Here is a 20,179-nt window from a genome sequence, read left to right on the forward strand (position 1 = left end):
TATAGAAGGCTTAGCAGCACTTGTCGCGACTTGCCATCAGTAATGTGTGGGAATACTTGCAACTATGGGACAGTTGCAACTATGCAAGTACCAGTGAAATAGCAGAAACAAGCTCAAAACCACGTAGATGAGTTGGCTGCTAACTTCTAGAGAATTTCATACAATGAGTTTAGGGATATCTTAATACGAATTCTAGGACTATTCCCTAACTATTGTTATTTTAATTTATTTTTATTTGATTTAATAATGATCATAATAATTTAAAAGCACTTTAATAAATGTACAGACTAAGTAGTAAATTAATCTCTCAATAGTGAAATGTTTCACCATGGTATCATTTAAGTTCCTGGGAAGGGAAGAAAATTAGACATTATTCATCAGCCTCTGACTAGCCTGCTTCCTGTTGGTAAACAATAAGTTTAATGTGTGATAAATTATGTTCCACAACTTTCAACTCCATTTTTAAAAATCTTTACTAATCTTACCATGATTCACAATTCTGCTTTGGAGGCATCTCCATTCCTGGTTTATAATTTTTCCCATTTTCATAACAACCACAATTAGAAACACAGGTCATGGTTTCTTCATCAAAATAGGGCTTATTTTTTGGACAGTGTGGATAGCAGCCTGCAATAAAAAGAGTCAAGTTGAAACTAACCCTTTCACAAGTAGAATTAACTCTAAACTCATATCTGCTTTCCTGAAATTGTCCCATGTGGTAAGTGGAATTTCAGACCCTCTTACTGCTATTTTGATTGCATATTAAGCTTTGGTGCATTTTGTCCTCATCTTCACTCCAAACAAGTACAATTCATTGGTAGTAAGATACTAAATTAGAAAATCTCTTCGTATAATTTCTGCTACAAGCATGTCATACACTGAGTAATCTAAATTTTGTTAATCATACTGCATTTTAAGCTTTTATAACTAGAACAAGATACATATTATTATGTTTACCTTCCAAACCTCTCATCTCATGTAGGCAGTTCCCACTTGGATTGTTGCAGGTCTTCATACAAGGGGCTCCACATGGTTTGTAGTGCCACTCACATTCCCCTTGTGGATTGTAGTAATCACAGAACAGAGCTAGAAGAAGGGGAAATGTCAGCAAAATACCTTTGATCTTTCAGCTCTATAGTCTCTCAGTTTCGCTGGGTAAAAACCCCATGGGATCAGCATAGTCACGTAGGTGGTGAACAGTATATTGTCTTATTGCTAATTTCATAAAATTGTTATATTTCTACCACCTTTTGATGTAAATAAATTTATAATGCATAGAACAGAATTACACATTAAAAAAGAAAAATCAGTTGATTAAATCACTGATTTTAGGTAGTATGCACTAGTATTTATTTACATGAAGCCTGCTATAGACAGGTGGGAGCGTTATATAATACTATAGTTCACTAGTTGTGTATCATGATTGACAAGTTAATCAGACATTAATCACACCACTTGTAATCTGTGGTTTCATTTTAGTAGGATAGGTTGTCTTCCTGTGATTTACCCAGATTTCTTTGTTGGGGTTTTTCTGGTTGCTTTTTAAAGAATACAACAGTGCCTCTTTCTTACAAATACAATTTTGTCTTTCGTTTTTTCCTACTTTTTTTTTTTCCTATTTTCTTTCCCTCTGGACCCCTCCCAAAGGTAGTAGGTTGAAACTTACGACATATGGATGGGGTTCTCCATGAAATGCAAATGTCCAGCTCATTGCATGCTTGAGCATAGGCAGCTACTGCTGTACAGAAACATTCACAGTCTCCTCCAGTGTCGCAGGCACAAGCATCATCCACGCATGCTTGATAATATTCGTTTGGTTCAACCTGATGGAGAAAACATTTAAAGTTTTCATACCCTTGTCCCGTTTGCACTGTCCTAAAATAGCTGAATAAAATATCTGAAACTGACAGCTGTATGTGAGGAAGCTAAGAAAGGAAGAAACCATGAGAATGCTTTGAAAAAATCAGGAGGAAAATGTAGACTAAAGCTATTGCTTCTAAGCTGTAATACTAAGAACTATGTGATGTTGAAGGTACAACTGCAGAATACTGTTAATTACTACAAGCTAGCACACAGTCATACATATCAGGTGGCTGATATTTATATTAGTAGAAAATTATGCCATTAGAAAATAAGCATATCCTGAAATTTATCTATGATTTGTCCTTCTATTAAAAACAAACAAACAAACAAGAACAACCAATCCAAACTATCAATTTCTTTAGTGTACTTGTTCAAGGCTAAAGTTGAGAAAACGAAAGTGAAAATACTTTTGTGAAAATACTTTCCGTGCAATCTCCATAGAACTTGGTCTGAGCTCACTTCGTAAAGCATGAAAAAGCGTATTTTAGGTGTTTGTGTTTGGAGGGTTTTTTATTTGTTTGTTTGGGGTTTTTTTTAATCTCACATAAGAATTAATGTAATCTTTTTCTCAAGAGAATTTAAGACTAAAGTTTTTGTCATACCTGGGAGTGACACTTTGCAAACACTTCACTGGTAATGATGCTGCATTGCTTCTGTGCCCAGGCTTTCCTGTAGGGGTTTGCAGTGCATGGATCCTTCGTACGATTGGCATTTGGGCAACTAGAAGACACTTTCCAGCTATTGGCAAACTCCAGCACATTTCCTACCACAGACTGACTGCGAGTAGTGAAGTCATTATTTCCATTGCCATCGTAGTTTCCACAAAGTCCACAAACATGTCCCTACATCAGGATAAATACACAAAAAAATCACAAAAATAATAAGGTGCAGTTTCTCGGTATCTGTGAGTAACAGACCTCAGAATGAATCTTATTTAAGATTATCTGTGCCTCTTAAGTAACAGTGTTGGAAATTTTCATAAAATGCCTTTCATAAAGACATTATTTCTGAATTGTTGCTAGGAAGGATAAACAAAGATAGGAAGAAGAGTAGACTCATGGGTTTTGTTCTTAAGTATTGAGCTATTTAGTTTTAGCTGATCATGAACATATCTCTTCTGTGAGGTCTTTTCATGAGGAAAGCTACTGATGTAGTTGCTGTTATGCTGTTGCTGAATAATGTAATGTAAGGAAAACGCATGGTACACAATCTGATTCAACACAGCAAGGATAATAATACACAATTGCTGCTCTTGAAGTCTTTCATGTACAGCCTAAATTTCCACACTTTTTCTTTGAGAGATAGTATGGGTGTGTTTCAGAATTAATTTTATGAAGATTTTTGATTTTAAAGTGTACCTGAAAGCTGGGACTAAGTTTGATGAATATACTGGTCTTCTTGTCCCACATGAGTATCAGACCAGCAGTGGTGTCAACTACCAGGTAGATACCCATGGAACGGATTTGGAATGGCATTTTTCCTCCAGGTGTCCTCTGGATGACATCAGAGTGTCCATCACTGAGTACCAGCTCATAGTTCTAAGACAGGAAAAGAAAAAGTTAGAGGCCAATTAAAAAAAGTTATCTATTTTGGTACAGGTTTATCTGTTGCCAGTAACTAATTGAAATAGCTATTATCATCAAAAGGATTCTATTCAACAGCCTCACATTAAGAAATTTTAGAGTTTCCTCCTTTGCTTTCTCTAGCAGAGAGCAGAGTCATTAGCAGTGAGCAAAGAAGTCTGGTAACATTTTCGCTGTCTTGGAGGACACTTCTGCAATGCAGTCTATCTGGGACAGCTTGTTCCACCCTTCTGGCATAACTTAAAGAAAATACTCACCCCCAAGAAAACTTTAATAGACTTAGAGCAGGTGGTTCCTGTAGTGCCACATGGAATGTTCTCAGTGATGACTCTGAAGGTTCCCTGATTCATAGCTTGTTGACCACAATAGTTCTGAAACAGAGGAATGGTATTCAATATTAACTATGCTACATGGTCATAAGTAAAATGCAAGGTACTTAATGCAAAAATCTGAGAAGGACTCTGTTACCTGGACCAGAACATATTCACAGTCTCCTTCAAAATCAAAACGTTTGCCATCAAAGGTGGTATAATGCCCATCTCCATAAACAGAACACGTTTCCAGGCAGGGTTCCTCAGAGCAATGCCATTTTCTGTTTCTACATGTGCTACATAAGACAAAAAGCACTCAAAATGTAAAAGCTATACATACACCCAATATAGGTACATTCCTGCATTTTACAATGTGTTAAGACTCTAATGAAAAAATAAAGTTTGCTTAGTCTCAGAAATGCAGCACAGCTCAAGAACTTATGGGATTTAGCCAAAGACTGTTACTTAATGATGTAGTGAATAATTTGGATAAGAAAACATTAACTCTTTCACATTTCTAAATCTTGCTGGATGTACTGAAATGTAAGGATTTCCTGGGAAGAAAAAAAAGATTTCTTGACTTGAATGAATATGACAGCCTCCAAACCATAGTGTTCTTCTGACCACTTGCAATTTCTGGGCTGTATACCATTGAGAAAAACAGACAGAGCTTGCTTTTTAGGTACTAAGTGGATCATTTTATGTAGGATTCCTTTTTATAAATCTTGATGCTGTTAGAGTGAAATGCTATTCACTCATATGTTACTTCCCTAGAGCTTGAAGGAAATGTTATTTTTGAATATGCTCTTACCAGTTGTTACAGCCAACTCTGATTGATTCTCCTGGATTGTAGGAATTCCCATTGTGAATACATGGACAGTCTTCTGGAGCTATACAGCCTCCTTTGCCATCTAACACTTGATCATGAGGACATATACAGCCAGAGACACAGTGAGTTCTGTACTGTAAGAACCATAGAGAAAACATGTCTTGAAACATTTCCCTTCTGGAAGAGTCCAGCGGCAGCTGGTTATTGTAAAAGAGATCTAGTTTAATATGCTCTCAACTAATTATAAAGACTCTATACTTACACATTCCATATCTAGAGTCTGACAGCTCTTCTGGCATCCTGCTCCTACCACATCTGCAGTGGCGTTACCACAGTCGATATAAACCATGGGAGATACACAGACTGAAAGAGAGAAAAGCCATGAGAAATATGACAGAAGCCATGCATTTGTATCTTTGTGTTTCCTTAATACAGACTGAAGAAAAATGAGAGAAGACTCCTTTGTGACATATGGGTACCTTAAAATGATATGTTTGACCAGAAAGAGAAACTGATTATTGTTTTGAAATCATATTTAACTGCTTTTTGTGCTTATGCTTGGACTAATCCATTAAATTAACATTTAGTTAGCTTCGTGAAACACCTTTCAGAGAAACAAACCAAGAAAACAAAGATCTTCAATTACTTTGTGTTTTATTTTTGGTTTTTAGTACTTTCAGTTAAAATGTGGATGGTTTTCCCCTCACATTCAGTGAGGTGACCTTGTACTCTGTTCTACTGGGTAACCCAGGGGGTTATAACTTATTTCAGCCATCGGAAAGGTAAGAAAGTATTTATTTATATTTTGGGAATATCCTCTACATTACAGAAGTCCTCAGTTAATTTTCTTGATTGATTTCCTACTTTTACAATTTGCATCATTATGACAAAAGAGAACTGAAGAGAATGAAGATGGAAAGGGAGAATTAAAGAAGATCTTAAGGAATAAACTGATATGTTACCTGGTTCAGGTTTCTCTCCAATGCAGCTCAGCTTTCCATAGGTGCAAGTGCTATTTAAAAAAAGTAATGGATATGTTTAAACATTTTTTGGTTAATTTTCAACCTGTTTCCTAATGAATTTGAAATAATGAGAAGTTACTGTGTAATAAACAGATAAAACTGATAAAACATGTCGTTTACCAAAAGTATATTTTCTGTTCAAAAATATTTTATGTTAGAGCAGAACAAAAGAAGTGTATTCTATATAAAGGAAGTGTTTATTCTGTCTATTTGCCTGGTTTCAAAAATGTCCTTCAGGATAATTCAGATTCCATTCATAAAGGGAATAATCTGTAACATTATTATCAAGTATCTTTCACCATAGAACAAGTCTTTTACAGTCATAGATAAGAAAAGTATGTGTTGTGGGGAAGGAGACAGGAAGGGACGGAGAGAGAGAGGGACTGGGTAGGAGTTTGGCTGTTAGCAAAGGCTAACCTACCCCAGTATGTTTTGTTCAATTCCTGCACAATCTTCCAAACATGGGTAGCCCTAACAATTTTTAGGAATATGTGATTTTTTAATTGAAATTATTAGGGAAAGAGGTGCATTTGATTTGATTTCATAACATATATATGGTTTCATGATTGGACATAAGCAATCTCATTTTTCTCTTTACAAATCTCTTACCAGACAACACCATTATCATGAATAACTTCTCCGGAAGACAGAGGCATTCCTTTGTAGTAACAAGGACAGCTAGATGCAGGCACACATTTGCCAGTTTCATCCATGTATGTTCCATTTATGCAGGTGCAGCCATCAACTGGGACAAACTTAATGCTGCATGTGACATCAGGCTCACTCAGAGACCGGCAGGTGGGTTGACAGGTATCGACATTGTAAGTGTACTCCAAAGATTTCGGACACAAGGTGGTGTATTTTGCTTGAAAGTAAAAAAGTGAGTTACATTTGTAGTTCATTTAAGAATCAATGTAGGTATAAGTGAAGTATTTGAGGTAAAATATATATGATAAACATGGCAATGTATATACAAATGCTTTACTGATATCCTCAATAGTGTAATTTTTTTTACTGCTGGAGCAGAATTTTGCCCTATAAATGTGTCACAAATACAAATATTTTTTCCAAATTAAAAAGAGGACAAAGTTCAACTACATCAATGCATAGTATGTTTCTTCCTCATTGATATTTTTACTTTTTTTTTTTGTCAAAGTAAATCAAGAAACACCTTACTTATTTTATTCCTATTGCAAGGGTATGGCTCTCCATGTTACTTCTGATTCTGAGCAAGTAATCTAACAAAGCCTCTTTTTTCTATTTCTAACTGTTTATTGCTTGTCTTTTATGGTATTCCTTCCCTACTCAACTTCTTCAAAGTCAATGCTAAGCTTAAAACCCAGTTGAACACAATTTACTGTGGGAATCCCTGAGAGCTGCTCTATAGGGGCTGCTGGGTGATCATTTTCAAAAGGCAAAGGAATGTAAAACTTACTGCAGGCTTTGCTTCTCCATCCAGGGAGGAGAACTCCTTTAGCAGCACAGGCTCTGACATAGCTTGAAAGGGCAGCACACATGCAGTCCTCACTCTTCTCACAGTTACACGTGTCAAACATGCAGTTCTAGGAACAGAGGATGACATGATCATCAGATTGTCATGTCAAAGCCACGGTGCTCTACTGAGTGTTACTTTCGTTAGAGGTTAAAGTGAGTGTAATCCACAAGTGTAAGTAAACATATGCCTGTTCTTCATTGAGCACTTTCAAGAAGATTCTTTGCATGAAGAAAGAGTAATTAGAGGTCGACAATTTTGAACTCTTTTTTCTTTTTCTTTTTTCCTTTTTCAAGTGTTGGCAGGTTTTCCAACTACATCCAGTTTTTCCCCACTGTGCCATATATATTTAGAACAAATAGAGAGTATTTGATGCCACCCAGCTTTGGGAGCTTAGGCTCTCTGCACAGGAGGAACAAAGAAAACCAGTTATTTAATGTGTTTCTGTGCAGGGCAGGGATACTATAATATTGTAATTCCAGAAGATGTTTGCTGAGCATAATCTTATAAATTTGCAATAACAGGGAGATTTTGTAAAGTACCCAGGGACTCTGTTACAGAGCTTCATCACCTTGAATTCCTGGAATGTTTTTGTTCACATATCTAAATCTCTTTGCTGTTTCTTACACACATTGCTTGCCTTGTCCTTTACATGCAAAAGCCTTCTGAGAGCAGTTCAGAGAAACTAAAGTGCTGGTTAAGATTCTGACTAAAGCTTTCCTACCTCAGGAGGGACAGGTTTTGTCCCTTGACCTCATAAGGAGTCCGAGGAGTGCAAGCTCCTAGCTTAATCTTTAAGTTCGCACCTAAAAATGCAGGAGGTGCAAGAGGAATATACCTGTAAATTTATCCTCCTGGGAATGGAGAGATACCTTTACAAAGGAGCAAATTTTATAAGAATGAATCCTTGGCTTGAAAAGAACTACCATGAATGCATATCCTCTCAATTGGCAAGTTACTCTCTCAGGTGTTAGTATCAGAAATCTGAGTCTTTTTCTCTTAAGTGGGATAAAGTTAAGAGCCAAATACCTTCTGGTAAACTTCTGGATTCACTGTTGAGTGACATTCAGCAAAAGGTCCCATAGTATCAGAGAGCAGTCCGCACCAGTGCTGAGCATACTGGTCTGTGAATTGAAAACATGGTAAGAGTTTCTATTGTACTTAATTTTCAAAACTCGTCTCAGTTTTACTATACTTCCTGCAGGGAGATTGCAGAAGCTTAACTTTACAATATAATTTAGCCCCACATTTGCTGAAACAGTCTTTTGCTTCCTGTAAAGAGAAATACGAACTCTTAATAAACTAAATGCTCTCTAATTTGTGCTAATTATCATGGAATAAACTAAGACATCCATAACTGAATTTTGAAAAGAAAAATTCACATTGTAAATTAAAAATATGCTAGTTCATCTGAGAAAACAAAAGAGTAAGCTTGTGAATACTCAAAAATATATATTTTATTGACTGAAATGGAGCTTGAAAACTTTGAAATTCTGAATTTTAAATCTGGTTCTCAGTTTAACAGTGGAAGGGTCACTCTGAGTCCAACATTCAGTGGGCCTATGCACAGTTTTTTTCCTATATGACAGTCAGCCCTTTCCAGGAATGGATCCCTAATATGCTGTATGGTTCCACTTTCTCTTAAGTAAGCTGTCAAAAACAGTTGCTGTCTTGATCCAAAGGAATATTTTTACAGATCCAAAATATTTTCCTAGCTACTGTTTATTAATTGAAGACTTCTAGTGTCAGCTGAGGAAAATAGTGTGTGTGCAAACAGTTCTGTTATTTTGTCTAAATACTTGGTGACTGATCAGCTTATTCTGTCTTTACATCTTAAAAGAGAATAGAAGTTACTATATGCTGAGCTTACCGTTTTGTATGCTGACAGTACACGGGTTCTCAAAGGTATTTTTGGCATCAGAACAATCAGCCCGAGTTTTCCAAGTATTGCCAAAGGCAGCTGAAGTACCCTCTATTACACCACTGGTGGTTTTGAAATCATCTGTCTGCATGTCATTGAAGTTTCCACAGAGACCTAAAAGGAAGCAGATGGTCTGTGAAAGTGCCCTTCAGAATGACACATACTGGTGAAGGCACTTGTTATGCTGAGGTCACTTACCACAGGTCTGCCCTTTATGTGAGGGGTCTAAGTCTATAAAAAGTTGCATGAAAGGCACAAGTTGAACCTGTAGCTGAAGACCAAAGGTTGTTTGCAGAATGATGAAGAAAGATGAAGGTCTGAAGATGGTGACATTTGCTAGGGGTATAAGAACAAAAGAGTTATAATTTCATATGAGATGAGCATTTGAAATTATTGTTCATCGCACAGAGGAATTCTACAGCTGTGTTTGATATGATCCTAATTTTTGAAGAACTGGGGGGGAAATGATCCATACAGGATTTCAAATCCAGCACCAGAACAGGCTAATATAAGCACCTAAACAACAAATGTATACAAACCCTGCACTTTTTGTCAGGTGTTTTAAAATAAGGGGAAGAACACACACTTTCATTGCTATTTAAAAGGTTGCTTTTCCTTGGTGAAAATGATATAGCACTATTTAATGGAAGCTTCCAACCTGTTCCTATTAAGTCCTTTCATGGTTTGCTTTGTGTTCAGGTGCAGTAGTATCTGAGAAGAACTGTCATGAGAGAAACTCCAGAGATTAATGTGCTCCAGAGGGAACACAGGGAACTAAATTACTTGAGATATTGGAGTCCTGTTGCACATCAGATTTTTTCTTTCATCTCTTATGTCAATGTTTGGATCTGGAAGTGCAATGACACTGTTTCCTTGAACTGAATCTCCATTTCATTAGATATTTAGACCTTAATTTTGCTAAAATTGTAAGTTTTGAATAGGCACACCCTATTACATCAGAAGTGGGAGACTATGCTCTACTGCAGTACTTTGGATTTGCTGCAGTGTAATCAAAAGTAGAATTTGGCTTTAGATTAATTCATGTAATAACACTTTAAAGTAAAAAATGAGAAACATTACAGAAGTCTTCCAAAAGAACTTACCTGCTGAGAATGGCAGCTGTGTGTAGATCATATTCACAAATACACTACCAGAAGGTTGGATCACAATGTTCTGTCCACAACAAAAGGCAATGATTATCAAGCATATTTAGGAAAAGTACAGTACTTTCAAAATATTTTTTAATACCGTTCAAGATGGAGGGAAAAAAAATGGAGGGAGACTATGATGATGTTCTGATTCCTATATTATTTCTTTAATTTTATTACTGCGGTCCATTGACTGTCTAAAAAAGCAAAAGCCCAAAGTTATCTAACTAAGAGAAAACTACTGGGATCTTGTCTTCTAATGTACTCACTTTATTCTTAATTTTACTTTGAATAATGTTCAAATGAGATAAAAGGAAAAGTAAGTGCAGATTTCCTGTGTGTGCTGTTATGTGTCATTTGCAAACTACTTGTCTGTTAAGCTTTGAGAACATCCCTGCAGAATGTTAGGTGTTTACATTTGCTACTCACAGTTTGTCCTCCACTCAGGCTGATGGCTATACCCTTGAGGCACGTCTCAGTTTCAGTCAGGCCACACTTGTGGATATCTCCGAGAACTGTGAATTCATTGCTGTCACACAGCTAGAAGAAAGCAAAAGATACCAATAAAAGGATTTGTTATATTAAAATATTGTTAACTTTACAAAGTTCACACCTAAGTGGAATTCTTAGTAAAGTGAATCTTTCAAAATATTGTGTATTTAATTTCTTCTTGCTCACGTGGTCTTACATGTATTTAAATACATGCATTTAAATATTCTCTAACAGGAGACAATTAAGCTAAAATCCTTATTCACTAAATTACTGAATAAAGGCAAAATTGGGTTTTTTTGCCTTGGTTCTGATTTTCGTTGAACTGTGTTCTGTGAGCCACCTTCAAAGGGTGACTAATGGCCAAGACTTAACAGGGCAACACTCAAAGAAGGCTGCGATTCTGAATTTGTCTTATCACTTCTTTGGCATAATGAAGACTAAATTGAGGATAGCTGATATGCAGAACTCCAGACATCTGGAAATTCAGTATTAAATTTGTGGTCTTTTTGAACTTTTGAGTACAAATTTAGTGATTTTTCTCTACCTCCAGAAACCCTGAGAATCTAATTTTACATGTTGGTGCCAAAAAGAGGAGTTTAAAGTATAAGTCTGATCTGTGCTTCCACTGTGGATCAAGAACAGTGCTTGTGAATCTCATTCAAAAGTTTCATCAATTTAGTCTAATCTATTTCTAAAGTACTCTAGCTCCTTCCTAAGTTTTTATTGTTCTCTTACTTGGTAACATTCAGACTGATCTTATTGATAACAGATTTGATTCAACATGAAGTCCTTATGAAAATAGTTTACATGACTCACCCAATACAAATAAACCATAAAAATAGCTAGGGTTATGAAATCTAGGTATTTAGTATATCTAGTAAAATCTAGGTATTTAATACGTCTGCTAAAAACTCAGTGCAATTCTTAAACAATGATCAAAGAACACAAAACCACTACAATATTATTTAGTATAACCCTAACAGGCAGGCTCCATGTTGACCTTCTAAATTTCATAAAGTTGATGTGACTGCCAGTAATTTTCAACAAACAACCTTATATATAATAAAAACACTTTCCTTTAGCAAGGGTGACTCATTTTTACCTTGGTTAGGACATAGCTACAGTCTCCGAAGAAAGAATAATGTTTCTCATCAAATGTTGAAATGTGGGAGCCTCCTTCAATACTACAAGTCCCAGGGCATGACTGAGTGACACAAGACCATTCACCTCCAACACAGGTACTGAAATGAAGAAGGCATTCAGTAACCTTGGGTAATGCAAATGTAAATGAAATAGAAGACAATAAGGGCAGATGATGCCTCAGTTTTCATCTTGAGACACTGATCATACTGTCAAAGAAACCAGTATTGCTATAAAATATCAGAATAAGTATGGGGCAGGAACATTTATATTAGTGATAATTTTATACATATATTGCTGTTCGTTTCCAGTCTTTGTAGAGAATTTAGTCCTGGTGAACCTGTCATGCATCCTTCTGCATATGAAGTATCACTCCTCATCTCCATTAGCATGGCTCAAGCTTCAAACATGTGAAGTTTTTCATGGAAAATAACATGGTTCTTGTGTTCATACATAGATAGGTGCATCTGCACACAGTTATGCAATAAAACTTCAGTAGTTATAGTGATATTCAAAAAATATAGGTAATATTTGCCAAATATGCCTCTCAAATGTGATCTCCCACTCTAAATGCAACATGTCCCTAAGTGTCATGGTATTTACATGAGCATCCTAATATTATACTGCAGTGCTGCAAAGGATGTAACACTAATTCACATTTTTTAACACCTGTTATTTGATTGTCTTCTTTAATTGATAGGTCTTGAAATTGAAGTATCTATTCAAAAACTTAAATTTTGCTTCCAAGTGTAAGGGGAAAGCAGACATGAACTGTCCTCTAAAACACTGTAATCAGGAAATTTCAATTGATAAGTAGTTCCTAATTTTTTTAAGGGGTAATTAGTTATTTTTCCCCATCTTTGGAATATTCAGATAGTGCACATAAAAGACGCGTGTGAAAGTATCTTACCATGATCTGCATTTAGATGAGAAGGAGGCACCAGGAGCATAAGTTTCACCTTCATAGGTACAGTGGCATTCTCTACGGGGAATGCAGCCAGCACCATTAACGTCATCAAACACCATTCCTAGGAAAAGAAATGGTCTGTTACTCATTCTGTGCACTGCAGAGCCTGCCTTTGAACACATCTAGCAGATGCCTGAGAATATGCCCCATTTCTTCTGTATTACGTAGTACTTTAAAATAATAGGATGCAAGCTATGTAGAGATTGAAAGGCTATATGCCATTGAAGCCTACCTAAAATCCTAGGGTGATCAAAAGAGACCTCTAGGGAAATAAGTTTCTGTTATGGACTTCGTTAGAATGGAATTAGGATTAAAATTACTGGATAACGAGGTGTAATAGATGAACCATTTGTAAGACTGCCCAGGGACATATTTGTACAGTAAATATTTTTGTACCCAGAGACAGAGGATTGTTTAAGAGAAGTCAATGCCATTACACAAACAAATGATGGTGAATTCTGTGAGACATCATGAGAATGGGCAGAAGAGCTGCAAGGGGTGAAGATCCTACCATACAGTCACTCACAACAGCAACAAAAATTTTCAGCCCCAGAAGTGTGCACAAAGAAGATACACTTGCATTGTTTGTCTTGTACTGATACTCAGGTCTCATACATAATTCTCTGAAGCACCAAATTTTACACACTGCCGAGTGCTCTCTCAGCTCCTTGTTTAGATGCTCAGCACTTGATAAGAAGGAGATTTGGCGAACCAGATGCAGCTTTGCTTACAGGAGTTATCGTTGTGTGCAAAATCTGATTAAAGATTTCATACTTTCTGGGAACTGAATCTGAATGCTCTTGTTGTTAGGAACAAATTATCTTATTCTCAGTTCAGTCATTATATACACGTCTTCTCAATGTTTGTTATTTAAAAGGGCATATTTAATAATCTGAATAGAAATAGAGCTTGTATATGAAGGAAGAAATGTAGCTTTTCTTTTGATGATAATAACGCTGGTGTCATGATGAGAATGATACAAAATGCAAAAGTTGTTAAATGTGTACAGGTGAGTATTCTAGTGGGTTTGGCTGTGAGAACAAGGCAGGAAATAAGCTTGCCTGGAGGACAGACGCAGCCATCTGTACAATGGTCTTCACAAAGTGCAGATCGTTCCGGGTTGCTGCACGTGTCAGAGCAGGGAGAGCCACACTCGTGGTATTGCATGTTGAACGGACATGATTTGGCTAAAAGTAGAAAAAGTATTATAAAGCTGGCTTTTCCCTTGAAAGGTTGAGAAAACGGTATTTGCAATTTAGGATGTTTTCTGTCAAGATATGATGGGGAATCCTGATCCAAGGGGAGGCCAAAACATTTTAGTTTTTCTGATATATATTAAAACTGTTCGTAAGGAAAATCCCCTAAAATTCCATATTCCCAAAGTCTTGAGTATGATCAGGTTGAAACTGATTTCATGATAATTGTATGCACCTTTAAACAACTGTCTTTTCAAGGAAAAGACCTCATGGTTTGGAGTTTAATAGATGTGGGTAATAAGCACAGGTGGAAGTCCCTTCCTGAGATACTTACGACACAGTTGTGAGGTTCTCCAGTTCAGAGGCTGTCCACCTGCATGAGCACACTGCCGGGAGTATTCAGCAAAAGTGTTACACATACAGAAGTCAGCCATAGAACTATCACAGTGGCATAGGTCTTGTATGCAAGTTTCGATGTAGTCCTGAACATTGACAAGCATGTTGCAACTCGTAAATGCCTTGCTGGTTAATACTGTCTCACAGATAGAAGCCTGGGAAGGAAAACAGAGAAGGTAAACGAAACATTTAGAAAATATGAAACTAATTATTTAAGGCTTGTGGCAGAACAAATCAAGGATCCATCCAGTACACAAAACCTGTACAACAGTAGCCATAAGCAGATATTTAGGGAAAAGTATATCAATAGGGCAAGAACATAAAGGAAATCCTTTAGTTAATTCTAATATCTTCCATATCTTGAGTTACTTTCACCTCAGGTGACTTCCCAAGCCTTATACAATTTCTTTATATTAAGATATCCTCAGTGATTTTCTCTTTTGGGAAAATATGTAGTGTTGTCTTAGATGGGGAACTTTTTAGCATTCATTTTGGCATATTTTTTCCCTTCTAACAAATTTTCTCCAAAGATAGAGAGAGTATATTTCACACTGAGAAGAAAAATTTTGAGAGAGGTTCTTACAAATTCTGCTGAGCAGTTCATCTGAACAGTAGAAGGAATAGGATCATCACACTGCTCTGTGGGTCCATCCATCTTCTGTCTATTACCAAACTGTATGGGAGTTAGTTTTGTCTCTGTAAAAAACAGTTCAAATATTAGAACAATGTTTACTGGTTTTTTGCATGGAAATGTTTTCTTTTGTGATCCTACCTGCTATCACATGAGCATTGATTACCAAATAATATTGCTATAGTATGAAAGGTAAAAGAAGGTGAACAAGGAACTCAACCCGAAGTATTGCAAACAAGTTTTATGTGGCAGGTCTTAAAACATCTAACAGTGATGGAAGCAGTCTAATACATCTCAAAGCCCTGACTACGCATAACTGATATCATAGAAATACATGAAAAAGTATCACTAGTTTTGCAGTTAATATGACCCACAAGCTACGTTACAGTATATTGTAAAAGAAAAAAAAACAAGCACCAATACTTAATAATGCTTTTTATTACTTACTCCCTGAAATAAATTCATCGTTAACTGGAATTCCATTGAAGTCCCCACAAAGTCCACAAGTCTGATTGGCATATTTCTTATCTAGTTCCACCTAAAAGAAATGAGGAAAGAGGTTCATAGAAATGTCAGTCTGGATGGTTAGGAGCACATCCTACATCAGTATGGCTTGTGTACTCAAAATTTGACATATGTTTGCTGTGCTGTGTTCTGTGATAAGAAGGTAGGCATCATTGGAAAGGTCAGTGACAACCAAGAAAAACTTGCTCTTCTTCTAGCCCTGGGTTGTGAACATCAGTACATTGCCAGGTCTGGAATCTGAGGATTACTTCGCTGTGAGGTGAAAATATATAATCAGGGGTCTATTGACTCTGAGCTGAGATTGGTGGGGGAAAAAAGGGAAATTGGGAGAAGACTGGAAAAACAATACACTAAAAATGGACACAAATTCAAAAGCAACTAATGTCTATATGACTGATTAATACTGCAAAAATGTAAACAAACTATTTTCAAAATACAGACTTTCTGCCATGTTCTGGATGTTTTCTTACCAGGAGGGCATCCTGTTCATTCCAAAGGAAGGTCAGTCCTAACTTGGCAGAAACTTTCAGATAGTTATTACTTCTCTCTATCAAGACTCCCATATGGCTGTAGGGCATCTGAACCCTGGGGAAAGATCACCAGAAGTCAGCAGGGGTAGGGACAGAATATTCATTGAATATCCACACTGCCATTCTTTCTTATTCTCTTTGAGAATTTTCAGCATCCATCAGTGAGGAAATCAGAGCAATAGCTGAATACAGACAACACAGGTTTGTAACATCTTGTCTGTTTCCTATGCAGTTGCTTCTCATTGTTCAAATGGATCAGCCCTGTTGTTCCTTCTGGCTTTCTCTCAAGGGTGTTTTTCTAGGTAAAATGTTGGTGTATGTTCTTGGTTGTATGGTTCAAAGAAGTGCTAGGAGACTCTGTTTTGCAAGCAATATGCTTCAGGCCTTAAAGCATTTGATGATAAAGGGATGGACTCCAGGCTTTCTGTGACATGAGTGACATTCAAAAAGCTGTACCCAAGATAACCTTTACACTAGCTCATTGTACATAGCTGCTATGATAGACAACTCACAGTGGGATAGCTGCCCAAATATTTACTTGTCCTTTTCTACAGGTTTCACACCCTATGCCAAAGTCAGTGCTACAATTGCTACATAGATTGCAAGTTTCCAGAATAGATAATTTTAAATTAACTCAGATATAAGCTGCAGCCACTGCTTTACTGCACGCTGTTTGGTGCAAAGACAAAAGCTGTGAAAAACTCCTCTCAAGAATTCTGTTCTAGTAACATTAATGGAAGGTAGGTTTTGCACCCTTTAAGTTTCTAACACTTTGACTGAATCCAGCTTATAGACTCAGTTGTATATAAACATATACAATTGTAGAAGTGGGTCATCATATGGAACATAGTTCATCTGAATAAAATGGACACAGGGATAATGTGCAGAAGTGGCACTTAGCTCACTGTCAAGCCCTCATTTTTGTTAATACTTCAGGAAAGACCTGAGCCTTCCAGCTGCTTGGAAGCAATGTCGGATCAGACAAGGGAAAGGGATGCTTGCTCAAATAGTTCACTGGGATCAACAGCAGTGATGACAGCTGCAAGTTATGAACATACAATTTGTTGTCTAGCCGGACAGAGCCACGGGTCAGTTCAATCACTGCTCCTTCCAGCTTCATGATGACATGAGTGATCACAGTAGCATTTTCCGCCATTGTACGCCTAATCTGGATGTTGAAGTCCTCGTAGGAAGACTTGCAGTTGGATGCAAAGATGTAATTGCAGACTCCAGGGAAGTAAAAGATGTCCCCATCAAAGGTTTTGAAGTGGAAGTTACCCCATGTGCTGCACACACGGCCATTGTGAGAGGGGTTGCCAGCTGTGGAGTCAAAACAAGCAGTATGAATTTCCTGTAATTTGCTGTAATACCCTCCCTTTAGATGCCCTTCCCCTCCTGGGTCTTTCAGTAGCCTCTGTCCCAAAAGCCCATCTTCTGTTTTCCTTCTTGTCATGCTATTTGCTCATCATAATTTTTTTATTTCGTTCAGTTACTTTTTGTGTTTAATCTGTTTTGCATAGAGAAGGAGACCTCCTGGGTCACTAGATCCAATGCTCTGGTTCTGTCAACACCCGTATCCTATAAATCCTTTCATACATATATGAAGTTCTAAAGTTTCACCATAAACCCAGTTTAAAGTTAGTTTAACACTAGTTGATACTCCTACTAGGGAAGGCCACTCATACCTGCAACCTTTGAATGGCTGGAAGACTTTTGCCAACATCTTCCAAACCATATTCCTGTCTCATGTATACCTGGTTGTTCTTGTGCCGAAATTACACTTCACCTTGAAGGGCTTTCACCTGCCTACTACTCCCCCCACCAATTATAGAAATCTCTTGTCTCTTTTCAGTCTTCATTTCCTTACAAGCAGGCTCTTCTATCTCCGTGATAATCTTCACAGTCCCTTCCTGCATTTCTTCCACATTTACACTCACCCTGCTTGAATTGTATCCTATACCCTAGATGTCTCCACAGTGTTTTCAGCATATTAGTATTTTTCTCTCTTTACTGGAAATATTGTGCATGATTTTTCCCATTATTGCATATATAAGTATATTTTTAATTTTTTTTGTTTACAGCTGCATTATATAAACACAGTGCAGGTGAAGCACTGGATTCACAGTTAGATTATCTGTGTTACCTGAGGAACTGATGACTTTTCTGTTAAGTTTTTTTTCCACAGTGCTAAAGCATCTTACACAATCTATTGATCTCTTCAGTCACTCCATGACTGAAGACAGGTATCTGTGCCATGACATTTGGTTAACTTACCCTTTACTTTCAGCGTGTTTTGAAAAGGTGGAATGATTGTCACTTCTTGGGATTTGAAAGCTGGTAGAAAAGCAAAAGGAGAAAAAATGACCAAGTTTAATCTTATTAGAATGCTACAAAATGGATAGAGATAACGTAGCCTTTTTAGTGATGAAAATTTCCTACGACTATTTACACTCTGTAGGGACATTTCCACAAGGTTTTATTGGTGGTTTTTACACATTGCTTTGTGATCTATCTTTCTATAAATTTCACTGACAACTAAATTCCAAAGACTATGCCCTTTGGCTGTAGTACTTTCTTTCATTATTTGTTCAAGACTCCCATCTGATCCTCGCCCAGGTTCTGAACTCAGAAGCAACAATATGATCCTCAGCTATTGTTAAATAATTTATGGTACACTTCTTGCAGGACAGACTTAGTGATCAGTTGTTTCAGCCTGTCATCACTAATATACCAGTCAGCCTTGTATCCTTCCACCCTTATTTTCCTCTGTACAGTTATGTGTCATGCATGATCTTGTAGTGCTTAATTATGCTAACATTTAAGGTAGTTACAGTTTCCTTATTCTCTCATGAGTAATGCAGTCATCTTGATACAGTGTAAAAAAAATTAAAACGTGTCCTTTATTACCTACTATCAAGTACCCTGGTGATACGTATGTAAACACACACCTCTTCTGAAAATACACTTTTAGATAGAAGGTATGTACCTTTCCTGAAGTTAGAGATTAGATAACTCTATCATATCAGTAGAGCAGATCCACTGGCCCAGATCTCATAGGAAGTTCTCAAGTTTAGAGCAGTCAGAGATTGGGTATATTGTACAGAGGACTTCTCTTTTAACGTGTGTGGTATATTCTAGCTAGGACTAAAAACATTCTAGTAATCTTATTATTTATCAACTTGATTTGGAACAAAATCTTAGAAATAGATCAGCATAAAAATACTTACGTTTTTGTCGCTGCAGGATAGATGGAGAAATATACTTTGTTTGTTGTTCACCATCTTGGGCTCGAACTGCATCAAGAATGGTAGAAATGTTAATGTCTAATTTTCTTGAGCTCCCTCAATTTCTCAGTTACATCTGTTTTAACATGTAACAGTCAGTATATTAAAAAAAAAAAAAAATCAGCAAAGATATACTCATGTACAGGTCAAATTTGAATCAGGATCTGGGCTACATGCAACCACGATGGCCAAACACCACTCCTTCAGCTTTTCCTTTTTTTTTTTTTTTTTATATGTTTTTATTTTTTGGCTGATAAATTACTGCAGGGAAGCCATCAAAAACATGCCTGTGGTAGTTTGAGCAGATCCTTATTCCGTTATTGTCACAACGTACCCCTGCATTCCCTTATAAGCTTTTCAGATGAAGAACTTAATTTTCTTAGGTTTTATGGTCACTCTGTGCTTTAAGCATCAGCAAAACCTTTTTTCTAGCCAGAGTGCTTTAAAATTTCCTTTTGTACAGGAAGAATTCATTTTAGGATTATAGGGCATCTCTCTGGCCTCTCTTACTCAGTTACTCTGTATTTTACAGTTTCAGGCACTCTTTGTGAAAAGCAGCAGAAGAAAAATAAACACAAAAGCCACACAGAAAGAAATAGGTCTTGCAATACATATATTTGTGCCTGTTGATTTTGCCCCAAAGCAAAACTTTTTGTTTCCAGCAAAGAAGCCATTTTTCATTCCATTCTACTGCAGCATCACAATAGGAATAAATACATTATCTGCAGGGACCAGAGGGGCTTTTAATACACTGCTTAGTGAGAGTTCATCACAGGGTATGTTGCAGTGGAGATTATGCTGGCCAGAGAAAACCAAAAAGGCAGGCTCACCTCCTGCTGCACCCTGCAA

At 36.9% G+C, this 20,179-nt stretch overlaps 1 protein-coding gene across 1 annotated transcript in view; it reads right to left on the minus strand.

Annotated features, from left to right (window-relative positions):
- Positions 1–20,179, minus strand: part of LOC116788054 (mucin-5AC-like) — a 65,040-nt gene that overhangs the window by 29,380 nt on the left and 15,481 nt on the right. The window contains exons 2-28 of the mRNA XM_032690367.1: positions 19,274–19,339; positions 18,321–18,380; positions 17,105–17,366; positions 15,987–16,101; positions 15,439–15,529; positions 14,944–15,056; positions 14,299–14,515; positions 13,830–13,955; positions 12,712–12,829; positions 11,764–11,902; positions 10,599–10,709; positions 10,125–10,194; positions 9,220–9,357; positions 8,971–9,135; positions 8,130–8,224; positions 7,044–7,170; positions 6,218–6,473; positions 5,549–5,598; positions 4,849–4,949; positions 4,569–4,720; positions 3,915–4,053; positions 3,704–3,817; positions 3,222–3,401; positions 2,466–2,705; positions 1,667–1,823; positions 958–1,086; positions 486–627 (exon numbers count right to left, since the gene is read on the minus strand). Coding sequence (XP_032546258.1) covers positions 486–627; positions 958–1,086; positions 1,667–1,823; positions 2,466–2,705; positions 3,222–3,401; positions 3,704–3,817; positions 3,915–4,053; positions 4,569–4,720; positions 4,849–4,949; positions 5,549–5,598; positions 6,218–6,473; positions 7,044–7,170; positions 8,130–8,224; positions 8,971–9,135; positions 9,220–9,357; positions 10,125–10,194; positions 10,599–10,709; positions 11,764–11,902; positions 12,712–12,829; positions 13,830–13,955; positions 14,299–14,515; positions 14,944–15,056; positions 15,439–15,529; positions 15,987–16,101; positions 17,105–17,366; positions 18,321–18,380; positions 19,274–19,339 — 3,673 coding nt within the window. The remainder of the gene's footprint in view (positions 1–485; positions 628–957; positions 1,087–1,666; positions 1,824–2,465; positions 2,706–3,221; positions 3,402–3,703; positions 3,818–3,914; positions 4,054–4,568; positions 4,721–4,848; positions 4,950–5,548; positions 5,599–6,217; positions 6,474–7,043; positions 7,171–8,129; positions 8,225–8,970; positions 9,136–9,219; positions 9,358–10,124; positions 10,195–10,598; positions 10,710–11,763; positions 11,903–12,711; positions 12,830–13,829; positions 13,956–14,298; positions 14,516–14,943; positions 15,057–15,438; positions 15,530–15,986; positions 16,102–17,104; positions 17,367–18,320; positions 18,381–19,273; positions 19,340–20,179) is intronic.

Source organism: Chiroxiphia lanceolata, chromosome 6 (assembly GCF_009829145.1).
Source record: "Chiroxiphia lanceolata isolate bChiLan1 chromosome 6, bChiLan1.pri, whole genome shotgun sequence".
Taxonomy (NCBI): Eukaryota; Metazoa; Chordata; class Aves; order Passeriformes; family Pipridae; genus Chiroxiphia; species Chiroxiphia lanceolata.